Source organism: Rhamphochromis longiceps, linkage group LG5, assembly GCF_057381845.1.
Source record: "Rhamphochromis longiceps isolate RC_006_pf linkage group LG5, R_longiceps_female_GT1.1, whole genome shotgun sequence".
Classification (NCBI taxonomy): domain Eukaryota; kingdom Metazoa; phylum Chordata; class Actinopteri; order Cichliformes; family Cichlidae; genus Rhamphochromis; species Rhamphochromis longiceps.
The window spans coordinates 5418869-5445294 of NC_140561.1; the positions used below are offsets into that span (position 1 = coordinate 5418869).

At 43.6% G+C, this 26426-nt stretch overlaps 2 protein-coding genes across 2 annotated transcripts in view; one reads left to right on the forward strand and one right to left on the reverse strand.

Moving 5' to 3' along the window:
- LOC146669067 (uncharacterized) overlaps nucleotides 1-24401 on the reverse strand; it is a 576742-nt gene extending 552341 nt beyond the window's left edge. The window contains exon 1 of the mRNA XM_085405515.1: nucleotides 24335-24401. The gene's annotated coding sequence lies outside the window, so the exon portion shown is untranslated. The remainder of the gene's footprint in view (nucleotides 1-24334) is intronic.
- On the forward strand, nucleotides 8975-20619 carry klf15 (Kruppel like factor 15). Its single transcript, XM_085405513.1, has 3 exons — nucleotides 8975-9192; nucleotides 11165-12626; nucleotides 18884-20619. Exons 2-3 carry the CDS (start codon nucleotides 11380-11382, stop codon nucleotides 19050-19052), a joined length of 1416 nt encoding a protein of 471 aa, XP_085261639.1. The 5' UTR covers nucleotides 8975-9192; nucleotides 11165-11379; the 3' UTR covers nucleotides 19053-20619.
- Nucleotides 24402-26426: the final 2025 nt, after the last annotated feature.

The window sequence follows — 26426 nt, forward strand, 5'->3', positions numbered from 1 at the left end:
AAATCAAACCATAGATGTCCATGAATGAAGTTATGTGTAATAATGAAAAATAAGAAGGTACTAAACACACTTACTAAAATGTATTTAACACTTCACACAAAAGCCTTTGTTGGTGATGAGAGCTTGCAGTCATTCCACATCATCTTCAAATCAAATCTTTAAGGCTTGCTTGCCTTTTCTATGAACTCTGACCTTTAGTTCTTTTCATAGTTTTTTAATAGGATTCAGGTCAGGTGATTGGCTGGGCTATTCTCTTTCTCTGAAACTAATTAAGAGTTTCCTTTGCGTGTGTTTGGGGTCATTATCTTGCTGACACGTCAACCCTCATTTCATCTTCATCATCCTGGTAGATGGCAGCAGATTTTTATCAAGAATGCCTCGGTATATTTTCCCTTTCATTCTTTCCTCAAGTATATGAAGCGTGCCAGTGCTGTATGCTGAAAATAGCCCCACACCAGGATGTTCCCACCTCCAAACTTCACTGTTTTTGGGATGACGTGCGGTGCCTTTTAACCTCCAATAATTGTGTGCATTATCACATTCAAAGAGTTCAATTTGGGTCTCTTCTGGCCAGACTACTCTCCCAGCGTTTCACTGGCTTCTCTCAGTGTTGCTCAGCAAACTTTAAAAGTGCTTCAACATGCTTTATCCTCAGTAATGGAGTCTTGTGTGGCGAACGCGCATACAGGCCATGCGGTTGAGTGCATTACTTATTATTTTCCCCAAAAGTTGATTCTGTTCATTTGGATGTAGCATTTCAAGTTGAACAAACGCTTCATTACTCGTGCATAACGAGTGGTGTTGTAACAGCAGGATCATTCACACACACTGTTCTCCTGATTTGGAGGTTCTGGCAGTCTCGTGCAGACCTTTTTACATCCCGAGGGAGTTTACAGTAGTTATTGTGATAGCTGTTTATATACCGCCGGATGCTAACGTTAGCACGGCTCTCAGCCTCTTGCTCAACACCATAAACAAACAACAGCTTGCCCACCCCGATGGGGTTTTTATTGTCGCCGGCGACTTTAACAAAGCGTGCCTAAAGACTGTGCTTCCTAAATTTGTCCAGTTCGTGGACTTTGCTACGAGAGGAGAACACACTTTGGACCATGTCTATTCAAACATCAGGCATGCTTTCAGAGCGACACCCCTCCCCCACCTGGCTGGATCTGACCACCTCTGCATGTCCCTCACCCCCACCTACACCCCCCTGCTGAGAAAAACAAAGCCCCAGACAAAGACAATAAAAACCTGGCCTGAAGGAGCCCTTTCTCAACTGCAGGACTGCTTCTCAACAACTGTATGGGATTTATTCTCCAGCCACATCTCCAGGAGTACACGGACACTGTACTCTCGTACATCAGGAACTGTGTTGACAATGTCACCGTCAACAAAAGGGTCAGGGTGTTTCCAAATCAAAAACCCTGGATGAATAGCGAAGTGCAATCCCTCCTAAAAAGCCGCAACACTGCCTTCAAGTCAGGGGACAGGGCTGCGTATAGGGCGGCCAGGGCAGACCTGAGTAGAGGCATCAGGAAAGCTAAGGCTGCCTATAGGAGGAGGATTGAAGATCACTTTGCTGACAACGACCCCAGAAAAATGTGGCAGGGGATCAATCACATTACCAACTACAGAAGCAATAACCAGGCAACATCTAGGACTGATGCCTCACTGGCTGAGGATCTAAACCGTTTCTTCGCCCGCTTTGAGACGACCAAGCCCTCAGCTGCCACACCACTTCCACCCGCCCCCAGCACTGGCACACTAACACTTAGGGAGCACCAAGTGAGGTGTGTTCTAAGGTCAGTGAATCCCAGGAAGGCGGCAGGTCCTGATGGAATACATGGAAAGGTTCTCAGAGCATGTGCTGACGAACTGACCGGAGTCTTCACTAAAATCTTCAACCTTTCCTTGTCATCAAACACCGTCCCGCCCTGCCTCAAAACCTCCACCATCATCCCCATCGCCAAGAAGACAGCTGTGGCCAGCCCAAATGACTACAGGCCTGTTGCACTTACGCCTGTAGTGATGAAGTGCTTTGAGAGACTGGTCTGTCAGCACATCAGGGCCGGTCTGCCTCCCACTCTGGACCCCCACCAATTTGCCTACAGGACAAATCGTTCCACCGAGGACGCTATCACCATAGCGCTCCACACTGCGCTGAGTCACCTGGAGCACCGAGGAAGCTATGTGAGAATGCTCTTTCTGGACTTCAGCTCAGCATTCAATCATATCATCCCGGAGATCCTGGTCCAGAAACTGTCTCACCTGGGACTCTCCACCCCCATCTGCCTCTGGATCAAGGACTTCCTGACAAATAGACCACAGTCTGTCAGACTCGGCCCCCACCGGTCCAGCACCATCACACTCAGCACCGGGTCTCCACAAGGATGTGTTTTGAGTCCCCTCCTGTTTACGCTCTACACATCCGACTGCTCCCCTACCCATCTCTCAAACACCATCATAAAGTTCGCGGATGACACCACAGTGGTTGGACTCATCTCAAGGGGGGATGAGTCGGACTACAGAGATGAGGTCAACAGACTGACTGAGTGGTGTTCAGTTAACAACCTCCAACTGAACACCACGAAAACTAAAGAACTTATCTTGGACTTCAGGAAGGGCAGAGCAGACCCGGCCCCACTTTACATTCACGGGAGCTGTGTGGAGAGGGTACACTCCATGAGGTTTCTGGGCGTGCAGATATGTGATGACCTCTCCTGGACTGCAAATACTACAGCGGTGGTTAAAAAGGCCCAGCAGCGTCTCCACTTTCTGAGAGTGCTCAGGAGGAACAACCTGGAGGAGAGGCTGCTGGTGACATTTTACAGAGCCACCATAGAGAGCATCCTAACGTACGGCATAACAACATGGTATGCAGGGTGCTCAGCTGCAGACAGGAAAGTACTGCAGAGGGTCATCAACACAGCCCAGAAGATCACTGGCTGCTCTCTGCCCAGCCTGGAGGTCACTGCAAACTCTCGGTACCTCAGCAGAGCTGGCAATATCATCAAGGACCACTCTCACCCCAGCAACCAACTGTTTGAACTATTACCGTCAGGCCGACGGTACAGGTCACATAAAACCAGGACAAACAGATTCAGGGATAGCTTCTTTCCCAGAGCTATCACCGTAGTAAATAAGCACAAAAACAATTGAACCTATTCCATACCGTCACTGTCATTATATTATGCTGCTATTCATACTGTCATTATATTAATGCTGCTATCCTGTATATATTGTACATACTATTGTTTGAGTACTTACGATTGTTTTTTTTGTACTTTTTATATTTTACATTTATATTTATTATTGAAACTTGCACCAAGGGAGTGGCACTCCAATTTCGTTGTACTCTGTACAATGACAATAAAGGCTATTCTATTCTATTCTATTCTATTCTATTCTATCCAACTGTCTCCTTCGGTCTCAGCTGAATGCAGGTTTCGCCAAAGGAATCATGATTTTGGGATTTCTTACGTGGATAATTGAACATGCATCAAGATACTTATTGTTTTCTATGAAACAATTGTACCTGCTCGTTCCAGGTCTTTCTGTAGCTCCCCACAAGTGGTCCTTGGCTCTTGGACAACTCCTCTGATAATTCTTGTCACTCTTCTGTCCGAATCGTGGCTATTTTATGGTGAAATGACATTATTTCCAATTCCTGATTGTGGCCTCAACAATGTTCACTAAAACCTTCAGTTCTGTAACCAATGCCTTCAGTACGGTTTGCAACCAAAGGTCTTGAGAGTACTCATTGGTTTTATACATCATGTGATGTTTCTTGTGTGACAGCTTGGTAATTTCTGATTATTAATAGATTTCAGCTGGTGTCACGGCTGTGTTCAGTACTGTGTCATTTCTCATGATTATGCATGACTTAATTTATGGACATCTATGGTTTGATTTCTTTGCACGTGTGGATTGGATGGGTTGTTACTGACATCTGGTGAGAATTTCTTGTCAGTAGCACCTTTAGAAATATATTTACTTAAAAACTGGTGGTGTGTTCAAGACTTATTTTACCATCCGTTTCTACCATTGCAAATCTATATTTGGCAGTTCCTGGGTGAATTTTAATAAAGCCTACTACTTTGAATTTGTACTTGTTGGTGTTGATGTTGGAGCTGATCACTTTGGACTTGAAGCTAATAAATAGTGAAGAATTTAAATGCAGAAATTAGACTTCACGACTAACCTGGTCTCTTTACAGAGCTATGAAAAGAAACAAATCGAAAATATTGCATATGTCTACAATGTGAAGATACAGTGTCAGTATGCACTGGCAGAAATGTGTTCAGCATAGATATCACGCTTTTTACTTAAACTGTGTTTATATGGCAGCAGGTAAAAATATCACAGATATGACAGCACGACACAGACAAACAACAGGTTGGTGAGACTGAAGTTTTGATCAAAAGCAGCAAGCCTAAAGTGGAATAACCAGGAGTCCACGGGTAACAGGAACAGGGAGTGGAGAAAAGTCTAGGCACAAGTTCAGGGGGCTTACAGTCAAAGGCGCTATCATACAGAAATGTGTACAGCCCATCTTGGTAGGCACATTTGGTTGCCACAGTAACTCATAGGTAACAATGGTGCCATATTACTTACAAACCATAGTTAGCAATGAATGTCATTAGGGGACCTGACATGGGGGATAAAGTAAGACTAGTTTAATGTTCCTATTCTTATTTAAGAAAAATCCAGTTTTGTTACATTTTAAAGGATGTAGACGAGTCTGTTATTGTCATTCTGCTAGCCATGGCCCGGGTCTCAAGGAATTTGTTACATTGTGTGATGAGTTCTAACTTCAGTTGAACATATCCAAGACAAAAGATATAATCACTGACTCTAGATTACCATATACAACAGGTCACACCCATCAAGGCTCAGATAGTCGAATGCATTCAATGTTATAAATATTTTGGAAAAGTTATTTATTCAAAGCAGAATTTTAAAGCGAACTGTTTGCCTGTGTTCAAAGAGAGGGCGACTCATGTTTGGGAGTCTCGTTTTCACACTGATACAAGCGTGGTGTTTTTTTTATGTGCTTTTACAGAATATGTTTGATCTTTTTTTCATCAGTCAATCAAATTGTTGAGTAGTCTAACAGGCGGGTTGGTGAACCACAGCTGAACCTAGCATACCTGTACACCAGACAGTCACAGCGGTTGGCTGCTTCAGTTGCACTCTTTGGATAGTGAGGTCCAGTCTCTCACTTCTGGATGGTCCCAAAGTGTAGAACAACAAGGTTTGCAAACAGCTTTGTTCCAGCACTCAGGTGAACAAATCATAGCGTTACTTGTGTTGCATTGTTTGTTGATTCAACTAAAGAAACAGGAACAAGTGATGTGTTTTTGCAAGAGGCTGCCTGTAATAAAGAGCCTAAAGACAACACTGAGTGTGTGTTTGCCTACTGTCTGACCTATTTATGCTCGAATGATTCTTAGATGAGTGTCAAGCGTGACGCGCTGAAAGGTTCAAGGTTAGCACTTCAACTTAAGACAACACCAGCAAATAGAAAAGCAGTGCAAAAGCACACAAAATGAAATGGAAGCAGGTTTTTGAAAGACTCTCAGACTTATTTATATTTTTATTTATATTGTGCTAAATCACATATTCTGTTACCTTAAAGTGCAATCAAATTAAAAATTAATTAAAAAAATTAATAAATGTTAATAAATTTCCATTAGAAGATTTAATGTTTAGAAAGTCACTTGTTTCTGTGAGATGAGAAAAGTTGTAAAAGGGTTTATTTTCATTTATTTTTTAAATCTGAGAAGAGAGAGCATTCCTAAATGTAAATAGGATTTACTTGTGTAACACAAAAAATGCTACTTTATACTCGTCCAAACTTAAGATCTAGAAAGTAGAAAGAAAATAGTTTCTCAGAAGCAGCCCCAGATGGATGACTGGAATACAACCAGAGGAAAGTGAGAGTTGGCTGACAGTGACTAATTGTCATATTTGGGCAGTTCTTGTGACAGCAGAGCTGCAGATTGCATTTGCTGCTTCGTTGGTGCTAACAACATTTCCACACAGACTTTTTTATCTTCCGATTTGCCTCTGATGGATTGAGGATTGAGGAAACTCCTCATAAGGCCACAGACAGACAAATCTCTGGCCTGTGACAAAACCCTCAGAGTTTGCAGTTTTAGATAAGCATTTGAACTTGGCCCTATTAAACATTAAATTACATCATAAACTTTATTGCATTAATATTTACAAAGATCAGTGGGATCTTACTGAGGAATTAAGTAATTATGACCTTTATCACAGCTCAGTAATGTGTGGCGTTTTCCTTTTTTTTCCTTTGTGGGTTTTATCCGGGGCGGGTAGTCCAGCTTCCTTGAGTCCAGAGACATGCTTGTTACCTCCCCAACACAGGACACCCCAACAGACATGGCTGAAGTCTTCTCTAAGCTCACACAGCTGTAGACTGACTGGGGAAACACCCAACCAACCTCTAACGTAAAGAACAAGATAATCTACTGTTCCTCAATCAGAACAACTAGAACTAGAATCTGATGTTCGACTAGCAGGTGTTTTTCCCAGTATTGACCATTGCTTTTCTTTAAAAAAAAAATTTTTCTCCAAAGTCTGGGCACTCAGAACATCATTATTCAGAATGACATTTATCAAAAAAATTATTCAAATATAGCAGACAAATAATTAGATGTAAAACATTACACATTTATGCTTTTATATAGTTGCACTAAAACAGAAAAAGTAATTGTTCTCCCTTGAAATCTTACTCTTTGCATTTATTTGAATAAATCATCTCCAGTATTTACACCCAAAGCCTTTTGTCTTGAGTAATGCAGCCTCCTCAGGCTTTTACTTTGGAGGCAAACAGTAACCAGATTTCAACACCCCACATGTGAGAAGGAGAGATCGTATACATCCCTGGGGAAGAGCCACAGAAGAAGAAACAGGGCAAAGGCAAGTGGCTAATCCTCAAATCAGCAGCATTTCCAACCCTCCGCACTGAGCCTGTAATCTGTGGGCCAGGCAGAGGCAGGAGCAGTCTTGCAGGTTTGGCTCCAGCTGTTTGATGGCTTAATTAAGAGGTCCAGTGGGATCAGTCAGACATGCTGCACTGCTTGTTGTAGGCCTAAAAACACTCAGTTACTGTAATACATTTAACATAGTTCTCATGCGGCGCCTGGTCAAGCTCTTTACTTTACACTTCACTGGAGACAATGTGGGATCTGAGGGGAAGGCAGGGAGTAAGTGAACTGTATAACAAAGGCTTGCTGATTTTAGATTTTGTAATATTTGTAATATTATTTTAACATTATTTTGTCGTTACTTTGGTGGCATTCTATTTCAATAAGCAATATGCAGAGTCTTTAAAAAAATGTAAAACATTTAATGAGTTGTAGGTAACAACTGTGGCAAATTCAGTCGTGGTGTTATAAGATTAGCTTGGAATCTGGTCAGGAGGTATTACAAGGTGGGCTGAGGATCAATAAAAACAATTTAACATTGTATTTTGGTCCATCGCAGACTGAGCAAGTGTTACACAATAGAGCTTTAAAGACATAATTTGCTGTTGCATTAGCCATCATCAGTTCTGGTCGTGTATTTTCCTACAAAGCTCTGTCTGAAAAAAGAGAGAAGCAAAAATGATAACATAGACCAAGCTAGGAAGCACTGGACATTTTACCTTATTTAAAGGTGTCTCCATTTCTAGATCAGTTTACTGTTTTGAACTGAAAATTGTGGCAAAGTTGACCCACATGTTGAATATAAATATTAAAATAAGTTTAAATTTATAAGTTTAAACTACTCAAGAAGTTAAAAATGTTATTCTACAAACTAAGACAAGGTTTTATTGAGCAGGAGATTACAGTCCAACTTTACCAGAAAAGCAACAACATTAGTTGTTTTATAAGTTTAGAAGACACTTGGGTATGTTGTAGAAAAGGTTTCTGTTTTGTTTTTAAATCCTGAGACAGTCCTTTGACTTATGCTGTGTAGTGAAAAAGTACTGACATCCTTTATTTAAAGTAGCACAAGTTGTATTTTTTTTTTTTTACACTATTGATGTAGCAATTGCAATAAAACCCATGGATGGTGCAGTGGTTGGCCTCCTTTCTGGTCTGAAGCCTGGCTGGGATTTTTCTTGTTCTCCCTCTGGTCCTTCTTCTGGTTACCCTGTTTCCTCCCACAGTCCAGCGACAGACTGTACATGTTATGTTTAAGGATCATTTTGTGTTGGGTGGTAAATGGTACTCTCCCGGAGTACTCAAAGCACTCGATACATTATTTGTCAGACTCAAGAGTTGGGAGTTCGTCTTGTAATCAGAAGGTTGCCGGTTCGAGCCCTGGCTTCCAACAGTCTCGGTCGTTGTGTCCTTGGGCAAGACACTTCACCCGCTGCCTGCTGGTGGTCAGAGGGCCCGGTGGCCCAGTGGCGCCAGTGTCCGGCAGCCTCGCTTCTGTCAGTGCGCCCCAGGGTGGCTGTGGCTACAATGTAGCTTGCCATCACCTGTGTGTGAATGGGTGGATGACTGGATGTGTAAAGCGCTATACAAATACAGGCCATTTACCATTTGATCGACCTTATTGAGAAATACTAAGTCAACTTAGAAATTAATTTGAAAATGCAATTATCTTGCAGTTATCTCAAAACTTTTCACATCAGTTCCACTAGAACTGGCCTAATGAAACTGATCTCCTGTCCTTCTTAATAAATAAAGATTATTTTTTAAAGTAAAATCCATTTCAGCCAATCAAAGGTTGTAAGGCGCATTACGCCTCCATCTTGGATCCCTGAATGCCGACCCTCCAGTAGTTATTCATCATGACAAGGTACCACTCTGCTCCCTGCCTGAACAACAGTCCCACATGTTATTCCACGCAGCAGATCAACGGAGTGACAGACCGGACAACCCGCCTCCATCCCTGCAAAAACCAACCAATGAGACTACAGAGCGGGGACGAGCCTTCAGCGACATCCTCTCGTTTCTCACTACGCTGAGGCTGTAAGGTACCCTGGCAGTCATGTGACGGCTCCATAGTACAACTCAGTCAGTACTCAGTCCAGTCTGAACTCTTCCTCTGCTGCTGCTGCTGCTGCATGGAGAACCTCAAGGGCAAACTGTGGCTCGTCGAATGCAACGGATAAAACACATCCTCCTCGCGTATTTTGCTCTGGGATTATATTCTGGTTGCACGATCGAGGTAAGATCGGAGTTTTTCTCTCTTTCTTTTCCCCCAGGTCTCTCAGAGCGTGCAGGACGCGTTTCCCTTCCGTGCCATATGCTGCAGCAGCAGGCAGGATGAAAACATGTTTACGTTGAGAGCGGAGACGCGTGCCTACTCATGCGTAATGCGCCGCAGAGAGGGACACTCGGGAAAAACAAAGCACACATATGTATACGGAGGACTTTCAGGGTTCACAGTTTAATCAGTTTGACACCAGAGTGTAAGTGAATGGAATCTGAATGAGTTTTGCTGTCCCATTTTCAGCTGCGCCTGAGAGTCACTGCTGTCTGAAACCCGATGGCGTGGAAGAGTTAATGGTTACACATGCCGATATAATTATTAAGCAAGTACAAATAAGGAGAAAAAACCATCAGCCATAATTACAATTTTAACATATGATTACAAAATATAGCCTTGAAATGTTGCATGTAAGGCGACAACATTTTGTGAATATAAATGCAACAACTTAAATCTAAAAGAATGCTTTTGCGCTGTGACTGATTTACTGATCCTTTATCGTCCCGTAAACACGCCGAACAGGTGATTTACGCATTCAGAGGAGGAACCCACGCTGCTCCTGGCTGCCCCCTGCGGCGTTTCAGGATAATGTTCTCTCTCTCTCTCCCTCCCTCTCTCTCTCTCTCGCTGGTCCGGGTTCATCCTCGTTCATTCAGACCATACAGGGGCCCCTAAAAAGGGAGGGCAAATAGTGGAGGCAGGGAGAGGGGAAGAGAGTATGACCGACGCTCCTCGTTCCAGGAAAATAGCCTATTTATGAAGACTACACTAACACATTGTAAAACTATGATAATGTGAACTCATACTGCATACTATCACTCTGATCTGGACACATGTAAAGAAAGTACAGCCAGCTGACTTGTAAACATAGATCAGATACAGATACAGAAACCAGCCTCAGTTAAGGTATGTCATTGAACCATAGCTCTGTTAAGATATCATGAGAGTGTATCTAAAACTTGAGATTTGTTCCTGTAAACAGCATAGCGATGGTTAGACATAAAAGAACCCGAACTTAAGCAATGTTTAAAAATTCAAATATTTACATGTTTAAAATGGGAAAAGCCTTAAATTGGGAAAAATAAAAACCCTGTGATTGTGTGAATTACACGAAAGATATTGAAGCAGAGATTCAGGCAGATAAAGTCCAAACCTTTGTGACTAGTTTAAACATTAAAAGATCAGGGCCTCCAAAGTTGGCTGAGATTGACACTTTTTTTAAAACAGATTTTGAAACAAATGTTGTAAGTACAGTATTGCTATCAAAGGTCATAGCACACTACTTCAAATCCAGCTGCAATTTTTGATGAACTGCAGGGATCATTTACATTTACACAAATTTTGTGTGGTAGAAAAATAAACCGGGCTAATAATATGTAACATCCTTTAACGCTTGCACACTGGCATAGAAAATTGGGCTCCTCTATTAGTGTATGTGGATTATTGACAAAATATGGGTGTTTTAAAATGGTTATAGCCAATGTACAAGTACCGAGACAACACAGGGAGAACACTAACTTAGTAGTTAAGCCCTCCAACATTACTTTTTATCAATTCATCTTTTCAAAAGAAACCAAACAAACCCAAAGAAATTAGCAGAACTAAAAAAAATGGCTTATGAGTTTATGAACTCATCAGAACTCTTTCAGAGTCAAAAATGACCCTGAGTGTTTTTCATGCACTTGTTGTTTCTGCACTCAAACCTAATAAAATGAATCATTTTAAGAAGGTAACACAATTATGCAGCATTGATACAGTTTAGGGACTTCTTTAACAATGAAGACATGGACACACTGTGTATGCATATATTTGTTTGCAGTTTTTGTTTGTTTATATATAATGGTATGCTTTCAGGCTTTGTCAAATGTGCAGCAGCTGCTTGTGGCATGGAGATTAACCGACTTGTCATCATCTCTGTTTATTCTTTTAGACATACTGTTTCCTGTCCGGAGACCTTGGATTGCGAGCGTCTTTCTCCAGCGCTAACACCAGGTGTTTTTGGTATCTCATCCGTGAGAAGTGTGACCTTTGTGACCTGGGTATATTTGGTCTTCTCCACCAGCAGAAGGAATAATTCTCTTGCAAGTCATCCCTAAACACAGACTCTGAGTCCAGAAAGAGACAGTGGTTTGGCAGTATCCAGGGATGGTAGATAACTCCTTTGTGAGTGAAGACACTTTTCTTCTTTACAGCGGTGCTCCAGTGGCCTGCCAGCAATCTGACATGGTCAAGGACTTGGGCTCCTACCAGGTTATGCCGTCACCATTTTCGGAGGAGGACCTGAGCGACTCATCCAGTCCTCGTTCCTGCTCCAGCCCAGACTCCCAGGTGCTGAGCTCCAGCTATGGTAGCAGCTCTAGTGCTGAAAGTCAGGACAGTATGCTGGACCACCTGCTGTCTCAGGCCTCCTTAGGGAGTGCCAACAGCGTTACCACAGAATCCGTGGATCCTATGCCATTATCCACTTTTCTGTGGGATTCACGGAAAGAAGAGCCGTTCAAACGTGAGCAAGTAAAGGAGGAAAATTTTGACTTCTTCACCTGGACCCATGGTGAGCTAAAAGAACAGCTTGTAGGGTGTTTCCAGCCCACGCTGGAAGAGATAGAAGAATTCCTGGAGGAGAACATGGACGTGGTGACAATGAAACAGGAGATCCGAGAGGATTGCCCAGAGTTGGGAGTAACGCAGGAGTCTTTTGGTCTAGAAGTTGGCCTGGAGTGGTGCGTAGAGGCCTCCCCTGAGCCTAAAGTAGAGCCAGAGGCAAAGTATTCTGACCAAACTGTTCCCACTGTCGGCACTGCAGGTCTGGTGGCTGTTGCGTCTAGTGACACCAAAACCACAAGAATTAACCCCACACAGGAGTCCAGCACAGGGGCCAAGAAAGAATCCACTAACAAACCTTCATCTTCAGACAGCGACACAAATGGTAATGGAATGCCGGTCATTCTGCAAATCCAGCCTATACAGATCAAGCAGGAGCCTACAGTGCCACCACTTACTCCAGCAGCCCATCCCCCACAGCCTGCCCCAGCCTCAGACATCAAAATTGCACAGCTACTGGTCAACATCCAAGGTCAAACTTTTGCCCTTGTGCCCCACATCCTGCCCTCCCCCAGCCTTAACGTCTCCTCAAAGTTTGTACGAATCGCTCCAGTCCCAATTGCAGCCAAACCTCTTGGGCTCGGGGACAGCTCTACTAGCCAGGCATCAGGAATCCTTGTTGGCGGACAAAAATTCCAGAAGAACACAGTGGCGGATCTCATCAAAATGCACAAATGCTCTTTTCCTGGCTGCACCAAGATGTACACCAAGAGCAGCCACCTGAAGGCCCACCTGAGGAGGCACACAGGGGAGAAGCCTTTTGCCTGCAACTGGCAGGGCTGCGGATGGAGGTGGGTACCGAGGAACCGAATGCTCTTACATATAACATAGTATGTTTAGTATGTTTTCTTAGCAGACTAGATTCAAAGATTGACTCATATATACGAGTGATTAAGTGTAACCTGTGTAAAGGTTTGTTTGTTAACACAGCAATAACAGCAGGCTGTAGCAGGCATCTGCATGATTTCATTACTGGCCTAGCTGCAGTAATTTTTTGTCAGTCGGACATATCCCTGTTCATCATGTGTGGTGCAGAGTCCAAGTAACTTAAACCCCCAAAATCCACAATCTAATATTAGTGTTTTAGGTTTAGACAAAAATTAAAAGGGGCATTTCTTAAAAAGTAGATTATGTTACATTTCACATTCAATCTAATTCAGTTTGTAACAGTAAAGCAAAAGATGCCATCCTGTGGTTTTTTCCTTTTCACTAACCCATTAAGCTGAAGAGCTGTTAGTAGCTGCCTTGCAGTCTAGCAAGTGCTAATTGGAGTGATGTGAGGTGGTGGCACCACAGAGATATCCAAGTTGGGTAAGAATAACCATGGTGTCTTTTTTTCTGTGGATGTAAACTAAATCTGTCACAGTGCATGTGGACTGGAGTCACATGGTCACAACATGGATGCCTCCTGTTGAGACCTGACAGCTGTGCAGTTGCTGGGGCAGCATGAGTGTGTGTGTGTGTGTGTGTTTGTGTTTTTTCAGTATAAAACAGCAAGAGTTAATTTAGAACCTGCTGTGTTTAATGGCAGAGGAAGAAGGTGGATGTCTTCATCAGTAGGCAATTACTTTGCTAATTAAAGTAAAGTGTCTTTTTGCTTTTATTAACGTGGAAGTCTGTTTGTGTGAATGTGATGGAGTTTGACTCCTGTTCAGAGTTGGCAGAGCTAAGCTGGCCTGTTTCCTGAGGACATCAGGTGGGATGTTCAGGCTGACCTTAAGCTAGTGAAGAGTACAACACTGACTTTATGTCCCATGAGTAAAATGAACTTTTGTACTTTTTAATCAGTAGCTCCAAAAAGGACCCAGAACGGATGGAAAACAGACATGTTTTAACTTAAAAAAAATAGTTCTGCCACTATCTTGAAAAGCTTTTCTTTAAACGTTGATAGTGAATAACATATTCTTGCCTATCTATCTATCTATCTATCTATCTATCTATCTATCTATCTATCTATCTATCTATCTATCTATCTATCTATCTATCTATCTATCTATCTATCTATCTATCTATCTATCTATCTATCTATCTGTCTGTCTGTCTGTCTGTCTGTCTGTCTGTCTGTCCGTCCGTCCGTCCGTCCGTCCGTCCGTCCGTCCGTCCGTCCGTCCGTCCGTCCGTCCGTCCGTCCGTCCGTCCGTCCGTCCGCCCGCCCGCCCGTCGGCAAAACTGACTTTTTAATATTTTTAGAAAAGTATTGGAAGTGGAAGTTGCCACTAATGATGACTCAGATCTCAGAGGGTTAAGCTCTTTATGTACCATGTAGCCACAACTACAGCCAATTTAGAGTCACCAGTTAACCCAATATGTGTGTCTTTGTATTGTGGGACTACGATTTCCTGGACAAAAGCCACACAGACAAAGAGAACATACACACATAAACTCAGAGTGTTTTTGCCTCAATGCAAGAGTGCTGTACTCACCACAGTGTAGTCCCAAGTAACACTCCAGTGGAACAGTTTCTGTGGTGTAGCCATATAATAACAACACATAAAAGAAGTTGTGGTCATTTCACATATTTCTGTCAGATCAGGTTGATGTCATATTGACTTTGGACTGAATTGAAAATCTGCACTTTGGATTTGTTAAAATGTGTTTGAATTAGATGACATGTTTTCAAATATGTAATTTTTACAAATCCAAAATATCTTTTCCAGTAAGGACTTCCCAGGAAAAGATTTAAAAAGCATGTTGACCATGTAGAACACTGACGCTAGACTGAACTTACAGCCGGCAACGATAAACAAAAACTGGGTAAAATATTTGGACAGGTCAGAAGCAGAGCCTCTTCAAATTTGGTCATAGCGTCTTTTGCCTTTGAAAAGAATGAACAGTAAATAAAAAATACTCCAACCAGTGTGTTTTTACATAATTTGACGTACAAGAACCAGTCTTTCAGGAGATAACATGCAGTCACTCACAAACTCAAAGCATGCAGGTAGCAGGCAATAAATAATATCTCCTAAAAGCTTTGTATTGTGGTATTCCCAACCTGGCAACATGCCACCAGGCATGTACCCTACAGCGGGACTGCTGTGTCCTGATACATGAGCTGCAGAAATTTGTGCAGTAGTAATCCAGGCAGTGTGTCCCAGCTAACAAAGGGCTCTTGTCTGTACACAAAAGGCAGGATCTAGTTAGGATGAAAGTGTGTGTGTGTGTTTGTGTGTGTGTGTGTTTCAGAGAAAAAAAGAGAAAACCAGTGTGTGTGAAACCCACTGTATGTGTTGGGATAAATGAGGGGGCCTCCCAAAGGGTGAGGGGGGCAGGTTGGGAAAATTATTAAAGTAGCTGCTGATTGAGCCGAGACGCAAAGACTAAGATTTTAAGAGAAAAACGGGAAAAACATGTTGCTTATATTGTTAGCTTAACTGTTGTCAAGACGGTGGGAGAAAAAACGAGTTTTGCACACAGTCACTTGAAGGGAGCAGCAGTGAGGAAGTGAACAAAGACAAAGTGTTGAATAGTTACCATGACTGTGGGTTAGGAACGTCCAGGCTGCACACTGCATGAAAGGGAAGAGCGGGTATCAGGCAGGGTTCCTCATATGGACTAGGAGGAACAGGGAGAACGGTTAAAAGAACAAATGAATGCAGTACAGTGTATAACACGGTCACTCTAGATATAACTACGTTTACAGTGTAAAGAATTCAGATAAGGTTCACCCTGTTTTTGTAACGCAAAAACTGTGAAACCAAATTGCATACGAGAGACTTCAAAGGTAACATCTGCTGGTTTCTTAAACTACTACTAGTGTAGCTAAAATGCACCCAACCCTAACTCTCTTAAAAGGATCGCTAGAGACCTGGTGGAGTTAAGGAGGTAAGGTGAGTTATTAGTAGGTCGTGATGTCATCTTAACATGCCTCTGTTCATCCCTGCATTCAATAATTACATTCATGAATATGCCTCAAAACAAATGACGTCAGACAAGCAGTGCATAATCTTTATCTCATTGGCTGAGTAGGGTTTTTGTGGTAAAGTTAGCTGTGAGATTTGATTCAAAATAAAAGAAAGTTTTCACTAGTGATCTGGAACCTGATTAACAACACAAGGCTCCAAAAGGTTAGGTCAGCCACAGACACAGCTGTTCAGTACAGTGTGTGCCAGGCATGGGTTTGGCATTAAAATACTGATTCCTAACACTGGGCCAGAAACGAAGACATAATACAGAAATTCTCTTTACGAGAAGGATCCAGGTGTCTGTTTTCTGGCTGAGTTAGACAATAGAATGATTTTTCCCAAAATTATTTGTGTTCTTTTCAATTTGAGTCAGTGCTGGAGGAACATAGTTGGATAAACACTTGGCTGGATACTGTGCAGCCCTCTAATTCAAGGTTAGAAGGAAACAGACTGTAGAGGGCTGCTTTTAATTGTTTCCCTTTCTCACAAATGTCTTAACCCAATCTTTTATTTCTTTCTACTGCAGTTTAGTTCAAGTATGACAAATATAGATGTTATTTGCTCTAAAGAAGAGTAACTACAAGCTGAAATAAAACCAAAGTTCATTGCAGGCAAAAAAAAATGGACACAACATTAGAAATCCTGTCACTGTTTCTCTGATGCTCTCTCACAGAGCAACAGATCCGAACCAGATGTTGGAATGTCAGAGCGATAGTGTTTCATCTATGCACGCCATGTAAAACTGTTTGCTGATCAGATTTGGGTGCACGTGGTTTATTGAAGGATATTATATGATAAAATTAGATTCAGACTTTGGGCTCTGTTCATGTATCAAATATCATCCACACAACCAGCCCTGCGATGAAGACACTGTCTGCCACTACACTAGGGATTACTCGTGCCTTGATTGTGAAATTATGAGGCAATGCTGATATTTATAACCCTAACCTTAACTTTGTCTTGTTGGAATATCTGATTTTGAGCTGGTACAGTAGTCAGTGTGTTCAACTTTGAAAACCATTTTTATTTCTGTGTCAGGCACGTGGTTAGTCGTGGTTTAGAGGTTCGGATTGGTTATATTCATCTTTATGTTTTTATTCTTTGTCACTGCTAGAATAACTTTGCATGACTGCACCTGTCATTCCTTTTAAGACAACTGATTGGCTGCTCCGAACAAACAGCAGGTGCTTGGGCCTTCTGTGCCATAGCTGTTTTCCTGAGAGTAAATTTTTAGGGATATGTCAGTGAGATCCTACAGATCCAAGTGTAGAAAGCTAAACAAAGTGTGTATTCTAGCTTTTTGTCCACTAAGATTATTTATACCCATTTAAAACTTTGGTCATGTACAATATGAGTGGCACAGTATATTTGATTGAGCACACTTAATTCATAAACTAAACTCCAGATATAACGATGGCAAAAAACAAAAAAGTTTGAACATTACAGAGAAGATAAGTATCTACACACCGTCTATCCTACACATAGAGTTTGAGTTTTGCTGTGAGTCTGCTGGTCTCTGTCGGGGACTCGGCAGACACTTCTGCTCAGTAACTAGTCAATTACATAAGTCACAGTGTGGACTTTATCTACTTGTTTCAAAGAGTTTTTAACTGGCTAGATGCTGTGGTTGGGCTTGGAAGGGTTTCATTGGCAGGGTCCAGTTTCTTAAACTGCTGTCAGGTGTTGCATGCAATCTAACTTACATGTGTGCAGCATCATTTTTAAGCTCTAAGCTTCTTGTGCCTGCCAAGCATAGAGGGTAGATTGCATTTTAGTCTAGCTTTTTAAATATTGCTCCTTAATTATAGGGCACAAGTGTACCAATTCATCATGCTGTCAAGTCACCAGAGTAACATCTGGGAGGCAGAGCCCAGCTGGGGACAGTCAGTTTCAGAGAACTAGGGTGCTGGGAAGAAACCCTGGAGCTGTCATCCTCGTGACTCCAGCCAAGTTTCTGTTTGTCCAAATGAGTAAGAAGGAAATGAGTTGAAGCATCAGCATTTGAAGCATTCTTGCTTGTGACCAGATAATGATGCAGTTGCAGTAAAAATCTTGGGATTGGCAAAAACAAGTTTCTAACTTAGGTAGTTTCCAGAAGTACAAGGTAAGAGACAAGGGCGTTATATATCGTTTTTAAATTTCGTGCCTTGAAATATCCATGCTCATTCAGATATATTTATGTTGTGTGCCTTGCAAGTGTTTCTTTTTGTTCAGAGCTGCCAAGCATACCGAGTTCCATCAAAAAGAGAACAACAGGTCTGGGTGAATTATGCAACTAGGTTGACAAAAGCGAGGCAGGATTTCCCTGAAACCACACGCGGCTGAAACAAACCCATACACAGACCTGGACAGACTGTCCTGGTCTTTTGACAACAAACATATTTTGTGATTTATTGTTTTTTTTTTAACTGTCAAAGACAACGGGCCCATTCATTTAGAGCTGAACAATCCCTTCACTCATTGTGTTTCAACCCTCTCAGGCTCAAATAAAGCTTTTTGTTGCTAATGCACAACCAAGTCCTGCAGTGGTACTTCTGAGTAAAAAAACCTCATAAAAAAGTATGTGCGGTAATCAAGTTGTTAGTTTTTAACTGTTGCAAATCGGCAACGCCTGCCTTGAGAGGGTTAAGAGTCAGCTCCCACTGGAGCTCACTGGAAAACCAATCGAGGCAGGTTTGTCAGGTTGGTCCTCAGTCTTATTCAGCTGTCTCATGGTCTTAATCATAACCCGCAGCAGGTGGAGAGCAGTTTTCTGAGGCTGCAGAGTAGAATAAGGCTGCCAGCTGCTGTCCAAGACTGTGTTGAAATCTGTTCATGGGATGAGGAACTTACTGAGAAGGAAGCTGATTTCTGTTCTGTTATTTATTGTCACAAAATATATATGGTGTTACTTTACTGATCTCCTTTTATACACCCTGCACTCACATGATAGTGCACGTATATACATGCAAGTTCACTGCACACAATCTAATTTTGTAGGAAACAGCCACACCTGTAAAGCAAACTAGTGCAAAATTGTTCAAGACATTTCCAGACAGTTAAGAAAAGTGAAGTCTAAGGTCACCAGATTTGTGACCTGTGCACGCACCGCCACCTCTCTCAGTTTGCCTTTGTTGAATTCTGAAACATTTCTGTTCTTCTTTCAGGTTCTCACGTTCAGATGAGCTGTCGCGTCACCGGCGGTCCCATTCGGGGGTTAAGCCCTACCAGTGTCCTGTATGTGAGAAGAAATTCGCCCGCAGTGACCATCTGTCAAAACACATCAAAGTCCACCGTTTTCCTCGAAGCAGTCGGACAGTCCGCTCAGCAAACTGATGCTCCACCTGCTGAGATTACTGGGATCACTGGGAATCCTTGGAACACCCTCGTACTATATCAGTACTTTTTAAAATTCTTTCCCCCCCTTTTTTTTGTCGTGTCATCAGCAAGTCATCTGGAACATGTGAGTTGAAGCAAACCTCAGTTGGCGTTAGAGTGGTCTGGGATTGTTATTGTAAGAAACCAACACGCTTACCATCCTGTCTGTAATCAGCTGAAGGTTGATGTCGGTGCTTTGGTCGGTTGTGCACTGTTCTTATCACCTGCCTGAGAAGAAAATAAGATAAGCTTATTTCGGTTTAGTCTGGATTATGTGATACGTTTGGTAATAGCCTTGCATTTCCATTCTAACTGGATACAGGAGCTGCCATTTATTTTCCTGAAAGCTGCTAATGTCTCAGACATGTTAAATTTATGCAATGTTTCAGAAGTGAAACTCACTTGGATCCTCATCAGCTACTACCCGAGTCGTAGTTACTTTTCCTTGGGTCCAGAGCGCTTTCTCTCAAGGTTTTGTCCTGTTGTTTTTGCTGCCTTGCACCATTGTTAATTGACTAATAACTGTGGATAACTTTCTATTCAGCTTGTGTCTGAAACACAATGAGGGAACTGTTTTACTGACGTGGACATGAACTACTGATTGCATAACAAAAGGAATAAAACATGATAAGCTATCAGGACTCCTCTTACTTTTTACAGGAACTTTGTAAACTGATGTAAAGAGGAGAGCTAAAAAGTGACAAACTCAAAGGTTAAGTGCACAGTGATTGTTAAAACTGGCCTTCTGATCAGTGTTAAATGTTATTTGTTGAATTTTAAGCCAAGTCATGTCTACCTGCTTCCTGGTCTTCTGTTTGTATCATAGTTTAAGCCTTACTGTAACAAAAACAAAATCATTGTTGGAGCGTGACATTGTTCTGGAAATCAAGCTTCTCATTGCAATGTGCTGTTTGACTGTTCACAACAGGGCCCTGAACTAAAATTGTTGCCTACATCTGCTAGTTTTACCTGATCTATTACTTTGCTGATGACACAATTTCTGCCTCGACTCTGCTTTATCTGTTACTCGAAACGCCCTGACGGCCTTCCACCTCAGCCAGCGAGTATCTTACCTTGAGGGGATGAATGAATTCCCACACACCATGGTGCTGACCTGCCATGAGCTGGAGAATGTGGTGGCAACGTCCCCAAATTTTTGAATGTTTTTATTTCTCTCGAACATTATTTGCTGTGTGTACAACAGCCCGTAGGGGTGCGACTATGCCGTCCATGTATAATTCATGTCTGTATAGTGACAACATGCAGGGGTACACAACATTGTACATCATTCCTTTTATTCAATTTTGAATTTTTAATGCTTGTGTCAGCACAGGCGTTTTATCGCATCCTATGAATGTATGTAAATATACAGGCGCGCACATCGCTGCATCCAGGAAACACACAGAGACTATTCTGATGATTTATAGCTTTCAACCCTAAATGTGTACATAACATTTCAGTACATATGGATATATTATATATTTTTCCTTTGTTCTATCCAAGATGCATTTACAAATAAAAGTGAAAAGAATCAGTCATGTATTGTTGTTTTTTTTGCTGTGTATTGCTGTGTTTATTACTTCAGGAGAGAACGGTGCTATTTCTGCAAACACACACATCCAGGTAAATATACTAATTGTGAAACTGAAACTGAGATGAAAATTCAGGACGGATTCTTTTCCAAGTTTCCTGTCGTACATCTAAATCTGTGACTTCAACGCCTTACTTTATAAGTATACCCCCAAAGCATTATGGGAAGTGTAAGGCAGAGGTAAATTTCATCTTGTTCCTGCAAGTCAATAAAAAGATACAAATATATTTTAATGCTTTTTCTATATTCTTTGTATATTTCTGGTGACTCGTTTAGCTGTTCCTTCTAACCGTACTGAACCAGTGGTGACATACACCTGGCAGTGTTGGTATATTTATTTTGGCTTAACCCAAGTTTAGTGTATTTTAATTAGCAGGGATAGCAGGAACAGCCTGCTCTGTTATTTGGCAGTAACACTGTTCTTGGGCCATGAATGAAAAGCCAGAGGTGAGAAGAATCGTACAAGACCCCAGCACAGAGCAGAGCAGGCATTAGTGATAAAGGGATGTAGCAAAAAGCAGAGTTAGTTGGAGGTGGGTTGCAAAGCAGCCTGTAGACTATGGACAGGATAAAGCACTCTAAATAACACCATTTGGCATTTGTCTTCCTGCGCTTCCTTGTCATTTCAATACTGCCATTGTTCTAAGCATGCTGAAAAACGACACTCTGGGTGGCAACAACTGTGCCAGACAGAAAGTCTCGTGGGACAGTGACCTGATCTTGAAATATAGAAGGCACTGCAATCAAGTCATCCTAAATTTAGACAACCATTGGTGCTCCCAATGTTTAGTACCTGGAGTAGTCTTTCTACAATAAATAGTATAAAAGAAAGCAGCATGCACAGACCTTCCACTGAATACTGATGAATTAACAGAGACATCTGATGTCTTACTCTAACTGTCCTCTGCTAGCCAGAAAATAACCATGAACTAGACCATAGACACCACAGTCTGCAGTCCTTAGTAGAGCTAGCTGAAGAACCACTAGGTGTAATTTATTGGCATTGTGCATATGAACCCATGACAAGGATAAAAAAGGATGCATACAAGCAGGGCTGAGTTCTGGTTTTACAGTCTGGAAAAACTGCCTGGTTACTGAACATGACAAATGAGTATTTTGTATCTTTCCACTTTATGATGAAAGTCATAAGCAGTAAATGAGGCAACTGAATGATATGTGTCATTTATCTCAGAGGAACACAAAATGTATTTGTTAAAAAGATTAAATGTGAACAATGAGTGTTTGTGCAAGCTTTGTTTGAAACTTGTCTTACTGGTAGTTACGAGGAAGTCTTACAATGACGCACTTGCTAAGCAACCGCACAGTTGTAAGTGTGATGGCCAACAGATGTGTTCTCGACTCTGTGAAGAGGATATCCTGATGAATACCTGGTGCAGCTGCCAAACCTTCACAGAAACACAACAACAGGTAGACTGCAGATGAGAACATGAGTGGGGAAACATTTTTCTTGATGTGTTTCAGAGTGAACCTTCTTCTGGTGAGGTCACTATGTTACACATGACGATGTTGAGATAAAGCCAAGAAGGAGACGTTCTCTCTGTATCCCTCCGATCCCTGCATTACTGTGCAACAGTATTGAGCCACTCCCCATTTCTTCATATTTTGCTAGGAAACCAACCACTTCCACTTTGCCAACCTCATTGCTGACATCACTGATCTAGTCCAGTCATGTTTGTTTGCTTGTTTATTTAGAATTTGACCAGCAGAGTCTACAGTTTCCATAAGCTGGAGATGGATTGTGCAGATGTGCAGGAGGCAATGTGTTCAAAGCACATGGGCAGGGATTAGTATGAGCTGCCTATTGTATGATTATTTCCCGTCTAACAGGAAATGTGGTTCCTGAGGTACTTCATGTTGCATGCTGAGCATACAGAAACATGTGTACAGAACACACGGGAGCACAGCCAGTGAGCATGTCCTGGTTTAGTCCATTTTCTCACTTTGTTAAAAACGGTAATTTAAAAATTAACCTACATGTTGTGTTTAATAAGACCTGAAACTAGGCATGGGGCACCCAATTCTAACTTTTCAAAACTGTCTCGAGCTTCCAAAGTGCAGATGATTTGGAATACTGCTCCAAGTGTGATTCCGAACACACAAGTCGTGTGCTCATGGCTAACTGAGGTTTTGAAAGGTAGCTTACCTTCTGCTTCTAGCCAGGTGCCAGGATTCCTATTTTTCATGAACCAGACTCATTTGGACCGGGCCTTACTGTCTTTCATGCTACTGGTTTTATTTATTACAAGTGGGCACACGCAAATGTATGAAAGAATTCTTAGCTTATTCAAATTATTACTGACACATAGATGAAATGAAGAGAGAAAGAGAGAGCGGTGTACTCGTTTAACTTCATTTAATTCTCTCTGTGAATGGAGCAGAAAAACAAAACCTGCAGGAACATTCAGGTCTAACTTTATCTATTCTGCTTTAAACAGAGAAGTTGCGCCCCTGGGCGCCTCCTGGGTGAGGTGTTCCAGGCATGTCCCACCGGGAGGAGGCCCCGGGGCAGACCCAGGACACGCTGGAGAGATTATATCTCTCGGCTGGCCTGGGAACGCCTTGGTATTCCCCCGGATAAGCTGGAGGAGGTGGCTGGGGAGAGGGAGGTCTGGGCCTCTTTGCTTAGGCTGCTGCCCCCGCGACCCGGCCCCGGATAAAGCGGATGAAGATGGATGGATGGATGGATGGTTATTTTCTTGATCTATTGTCAGGCGATGATGATGATGATGATGATGATTAGCATTATTTAACCAGCTTATTCTGGTTTAGGTTTAGTTCTGCCCGTGTTTCTTTTTTTTTTTTTTTTGTCCCGTTTGGATCTTTAGCCATCAGAATTGTTGTCTTAAGGCCAAGAAAGATGCCAAGCGGATTTATTTTACCAAGTGGATCATCATGGCCTTGCCATATTGGTCCATTTGATTGACTGTGGAATATACGAGGCACAGGTACACGCACACGCAGGTTGTTATTGCCAAGTTCCACATTTATTCACACGTTTCACAGGTTTATGCTTTTCACATAGACTGATAGCTCGTTCCCAGCTGACGTGTGTCGTTTTTTTCATCCCGCCACCGCTCTCCGTTTCACCATAAAACAGGGGAGGGAAAACCATCGTCAGTCCATAATCACCATCAGCTGTTCTTACCGGCGTCTCCCGTACCGCCCCGTTGAGCCCACTGCACCACTCCTCCCCTGCAGCCGCGCCCGGGGCCCCGCCTCCGCCACATTGACCTTTATTATAATTATGTATTTATTTTATTTTCAGCTGCTACAAACGGGACAGACATGACTGGGGGATAGGACAGGGAGAAAGAATGAAAGAAAGAGAGGGAGAGAAAGAAAAACAGAGGGGAGAAGAGACGGTGAGAAAGTGGGGAAGAAAGAAAGAAAAACAAACAAAACACCTGGATCACCTGTATGGATAAAAAAAAACAGAAGAGAAAGCAAACAATAAAAGAGCAACATAATAAAAACAGCACCATCACAATAAACTAGCTAGCAGTAGATAACAGTAGATACTAAATATTAAACGGTATTGTGCAGCACCCAAGATAGACAGCGCACAATGTGCTTTGAGGCAGCAGCCAAGAAAGGTGTAGTCCGCGTCTGTGTACACCTGTGTGCACACCTGTGTGGATCAGCATGCTTGTATTCCAAAGGTTTCTCCATGTAATGATCTGCTAGGGAGTGTGGGGAGCCACAGCCCCGTCCCCCAGGGCATGAAGCAGGTATGGAGGAGATCCAGGCCCCAGACATCCAGAGGCCCCAGAGTACAAGGACCCGAGGAGGACCACCAAAGGGGGGGAACCGTGCCACCCTCTTGGGAAGAGCTGAGTAGAGCCCCAAAGGAGAGGTCACCCAGCAGCTACGGAGCAGAGGCCAGAGGGGGTTGCAGTGGCGTGCCCGCGGGCTCTGCCGGCAGCCAGCTGTGCCAGAGAGGACCGAGCTTCAGGCCCAGAGGCCTGAGGGCACCGCACCCCCCGGAAGGGGCCCAGCCGGGCCACAGGCGCCAGGCCCCGCAAATCGGCCACCAGGAGTGAGCCGGTACATACATGAGCGCCCAGCCCCAGTCGACAAGGACCACCAACACACCAACGTCTGAGGGCATCAGCCACTGGCAGGGAGTGTGGTGAGGGGAGATAGGCCTCCGTACTTTAGAGGGCCTGAGATGTACCCAGAGAGGTTGAGTCTAAGACCCAACCTGACATATAGACACAGACGAACAGGCGCACGCGGACACAGACGTGCATTCCCACCCCATATACACAACCAAATACTCGGCACTCACCCAACGTGTAGACAGACACAAATAGACACTGCACAGACAGTCGCACTCCCCAAACATACTCTATATCCCAGGTCCAGGTACCCCCGCCCCCAGAGGGGCAAGCTGCACCTAGACCCAGGAGATGTAACCCTTCTCTCTGGGGTGGAGGCAAGCGGACCACCTCCTTATCTGCAGTAGCAGGGAGGCCCCGCATCCCAGACCCCAATCTGACGGCCAGCACCTCCTCCCAGCCCCCCAGCCCTGACGGCTAACAGAACCGGGGTGAGTGAAGACCTCAAACCTCACTACGCCCGCTCATATGTAGTGTTGCTGTGTGCTGTTCTAAAGTGCATTTAAAACTCAGGAGAGCATGGTACTAGCTTCCTCTCAGAGAACAGCACGACTCTTCCTGAAAACCCTTAGTGTCTAAATGCATTTAAAATTGAGGGTAGGGCACCAGCGCCAGAGGTGGGTTGGAGTACACCGACCCTCCTCTGGATGCTGTAAAACGTGCCCACCCCCAAGGCCCTATATGTATGTGTTATGTGAGAGTGTGAGTAATGTGGATGTCTAGGTTGCAGAATAAAATTGAGGCACAGGCGGCCAGAAGGGGACAGAGGGGGAGTGCCTCCCCTGCACCCTGGTGACATACCTGCACCCCAAGCCCTGCATGTGTGGGTGGGTGTGGTAGAGCGGGAATAGGGAGGCAGCTGAGGATGGGGAGGGAAGAAAGGGAGGGGCAAGCGGCCCCTCCCTGCGGCCAGCTCCCCCGCTGACCCCAGTAGGCACCCCCACACTCTGGAACCCACCAGGGCAAGGGGGCCCAAGCCCATCCGGACCGGGGCCGGCAGCAGCAGCACCGCCCAGCCCCACAGAGTCCGGGGCAGCCCTCCCGACTCCACCCAAGAGAAAACTGCACCCACCCCATCATCTCCCAAACTACACAAGACAATAGACACCCAGGTTGAGTTCATTCTCCACCTCTCCTATATCTCTCCCCCACCTGCAGAGTGAGCTCCTGTAGAGAGACCACCTGCAAACATATAACAACCTCCCCACCAGTTAGAGAGCCCCCTACTTGGGCTGATGCACCAGAGGTCCCCTGCACTGGAGCTGAGCCCCCCGCACCCACCCGCCCTCAGCTCCGGCGACACAACAGCCAGGACCCAAGCCCCCAAGGCCCAGCCAGCACCCCAGACCGGGGGCGGAGCACCCCCAAGCCTCCACGCCCGTCCCGGACCCACCCAGGGGCAGCCAGGCTACCAGACCAGTAACCAACGTCCGCCAGCACAGACCCTCCCCCATCTCCGCTGCCCGTGTTTCTTAGTCTGCGTCTTTGTGTTTTGTTTCCTGTTTTATTTTGAAGGATTATGAATTATGTCAGTGTGTCCAGCTTCGCTCCCCCTGTCTCGTTAGCCCTAATCTCTCCCAGCTGTGTCTCCCTCCTGTTTTC